Raw genomic sequence first — 3,293 nt, 5'->3', positions numbered from 1 at the left:
CATGAGCCTCTGTCCCATGGCTGGCTTTTTAGATGTTAGGGCAGATGTCAATGGGATTTTGAAATCATTTTTAAAATTTCTGAGTTAGTGGAACAAAACTTTGACTCTCTGTAGATACAGTATGTGTGAGTGAAGCATAAATGAGTAATGTCATGCAGAAAACAAGGCAGAATAGACAGACAAGTTCTGGCACAGGCCATGACCATTTCATGTGTAAATCCTGAGACTGAGCCCCCTGCTTAAGACTTAAGAGGTCATTTACATATCCTACTACCTGTAATAGGTTATTATCACGCTGTGCGTCACGAAAGCGGAAGTAGTCAAACGCCGTGAGTGCTTACATCCGGTTCCTTTCCGGGGTTATGTACGAGCTCTACAGCGGCAATAATTGAGAGTTCGAGGAGGTTATTATGGCACAGTCAAGTTGGAAATGTCACTGCAGTGTCCCGTATTGTTCCAACAACAAGCAAAGTCATCCTTATTTAAGTTTCCACGACTTTCCATCGGATGATCAATTGCGAGCTCGCTGGGTTACAGCCATCAGAAGAGACGAGGGCGCAACGTTCAAAATTCTTCGTGGGAGCACCTATGTTTGCAGTCTTCATTTTAACAATGATGACATCTATTGTACCCCGAAAGGCTTCAGACGTATTAAAAGAGGCGCTGTCCCGTCGAAGTTTGCCTGGAATGACTGCGGAAGGAGACCAAAACGGAAGCCAGCGTATAAGAGGTCCGGTGAGAGACTGGCTGTTAGGACTGCCCGGCGTAAGGAGGATGTAAACAATGTCGGCTCGGCAGGAGCATCTTCTCTCCCTGACCATGATTATGCTTTGCCCCCTCCACCTGGTAAGTTCACGTGCCTCCCAGTGAGTGATGTAACTAAGTAAAATCTAAATGGAAACTTGTTAGAATGGACATTAACGAAAACGTGAAGGTGTGTGCTAAGTTTGAATGAAAAGTATGTTGATATTTACACTTGTACCTAGCATGCTAAAATATCGAAATACCCTGGAGCCTTATGTATAAACGGTGCGCACGTACGAAAATGTTGTGTTTGCTGTGTTTCACGCACACGCCGGGTGTATAAAAATCAACGTGGTTTGAGAATTTGTGGAATATTTCATTTGGCAGTGCCAAACTACAAAGTACTGAAACTCTCCAAATGTACCAAAACAATTTTTCATGAACAGGCGTACGCACGGTTTAATGCATGTGGTGATTTCTGTGCTACTTTTCCAATTTTGTGACTTCGCCATTTTCCAGTATGAAAGCTGTGCAGTCTTTTACAGACCTGTTGTTTTTCTGGACTGAAAGTAACAGCAGCCTGCTTGATACATAGTATTTGACATGCATTCAGACTGAACATGTTCAAATGTCAGTAGCTGTTGGAGCAGATTCTCACCTTGAGTCATGAAATATTTTTTTATTATGTTGTCATGGCAGTAATCAATATTCCCTTGTGTAAATCTTGCAGTTTTTGAGTTAGGTCTATACTTTTCTTAGATCAAAGTTGAAAGAGAATCTCTGATGTAATGCATATGCAGATGGATAATCATGTACCTGATTTTGTTTTATTTGTGTGCTTATGTACATCAGGTGATGCAGCTGAGACAATCAAGAAACTAGAAGCAAAAGTGCAGGAGCTACAACTTGAAAAACAGCAGCCCAAAATTAACCGCTTCTGTGCTTCAGATGAAGACTTCTGCTTCTACACCAGATTCCCATCAGAGGCGGTGTTCATGGTTTTCTGGGAATCAATTTATCCATCTGCTTCCAGGCTATTCCACTGGTCAGAGGCACAGAAAACTGCATTTGGAACAACAAGCCCCCACCACAAGCTGCCTCTCGTTGACGAGTGCTTCATGTTCTTCTGCCGCATTGTGGCTGGGTTGAAGGAAAAGGTACTGGCGTCAGTATTCAGCGTCAGTGTATCAACAGTCAGTCAAACCATCCTCACATGGGCAAGCTACTTGTACCAAGTCCTTGGGTCACAGCCTACTTGGATGACTCGGGAGCAGGTGCAGGCCACCATGCCTGACAAGTTCCGGCATCATTGTCCCAATGTGAGAGTGATAATTGACTGTACTGAGCTTCGCTGTGAGAAGCCATCTTCCCTCACCTTACAGTCAGAGACCTCCTCCAGCTACAAAAACCACACCACCTTTAAAGGTTTGATCGGGATTGCTCCTTCTGGTGTGATTACATTCATATCCAAGCTCTACACTGGCTCCATTTCTGACAAAGAAATAACCATAAAATCAGGTCTAACACAGTTTCTGTTACCTGGAGATGGAGTCGTGGCTGACAGTGGGTTTTTAATTGAGGATCTGCTGGCAGAGTTAGGGGCAACGCTGATCATACCCCCAATCAAAGCCGCCCCCCAGCTCAGCACAACAGACACACAAAAAACTCAAGCGATTGTCCATCTAAGAGTGTTGGTGGAGAGGGCGATAAGACAGGTCAAGGAGTTCCACATCTGGGATGGAGTTGTTCCTCTCTCCTTGGCAGGCTCCATCAACCAGCTGTGGGCAGTTTGCTGCCTGTTGACCCACTACCAAGGCCCTCTCGACATCCAAAGTGACAAGCCTGTCTAGCACGTTGGCTTTTGTTAACCATTTTGTATGTTTCTTAAATTCACAATTGTGTGTGGATTTTAGTGCTATTTGTATTTTACATGAATGTCTTTATGGAAAATTCATGTTTTGTTTGAGTTGCTTCCATGTAATGTGCTGCAGTGACTCTAAAACACTAAAATCAATATAAAGTTGTGTCCTATTTGCCTAATGTAGTAATCATTTCTGGTATTGATTGAGAGTCACCACCTCACATTACATGGAAATTCTATTGTGTATGACTTAAAAAGTCATGGAAAAGTTTAGAAATTTTGTCTATCAGAATGTGTGGAAACCCTAATTATGTGATACATATTGTACAGCCTATGCAATTGAATTTGTGTCAAATCAGATATTGCATTATCCAGAATCTTCACTAAAGAAACAGAGACCCAGTACCGACTCCTGCCTCCTTATTATAGCAACACCAGAGGACAAGGCAGAATTATCAGGTGTTACACACAGGTTACACTGAAAAAAACTCATCAGTATCACTTGTCACTGTATTTTCAAAATTAAGAGATTCATTTGATGAATTTACATTTTAAAATAAAAACACATTCCTCATTTCAAATCTAAATACCTCATTTATACTTAAAATAGGATCAATTAAATGGCCTGTCTCAAGTACAAGTACATAAGTAGTGTTGACTGTAAACACAATGTAAAGTCATTCACTCC

The 3,293-nt window shown here is 42.0% G+C and overlaps 1 protein-coding gene across 1 annotated transcript; it reads left to right on the top strand.

Annotated features, from left to right (window-relative positions):
* Positions 1–342: 342 nt before the first annotated feature.
* LOC111236387 lies at positions 343–3,048 on the top strand. The gene is made up of 2 exons (XM_022765087.1): positions 343–846; positions 1,597–3,048. Exons 1-2 carry the CDS (start codon positions 411–413, stop codon positions 2,592–2,594), a joined length of 1,434 nt encoding a protein of 477 aa, XP_022620808.1. The 5' UTR covers positions 343–410; the 3' UTR covers positions 2,595–3,048.
* Positions 3,049–3,293: the final 245 nt, after the last annotated feature.

This window comes from Seriola dumerili, unplaced genomic scaffold (assembly GCF_002260705.1).
Source record: "Seriola dumerili isolate Sdu_G_001 unplaced genomic scaffold, Sdu_1.0 BDQW01000645.1, whole genome shotgun sequence".
NCBI lineage: Eukaryota > Metazoa > Chordata > Actinopteri > Carangiformes > Carangidae > Seriola > Seriola dumerili.
This window is presented reverse-complemented; position numbering and strand designations above follow the sequence as displayed.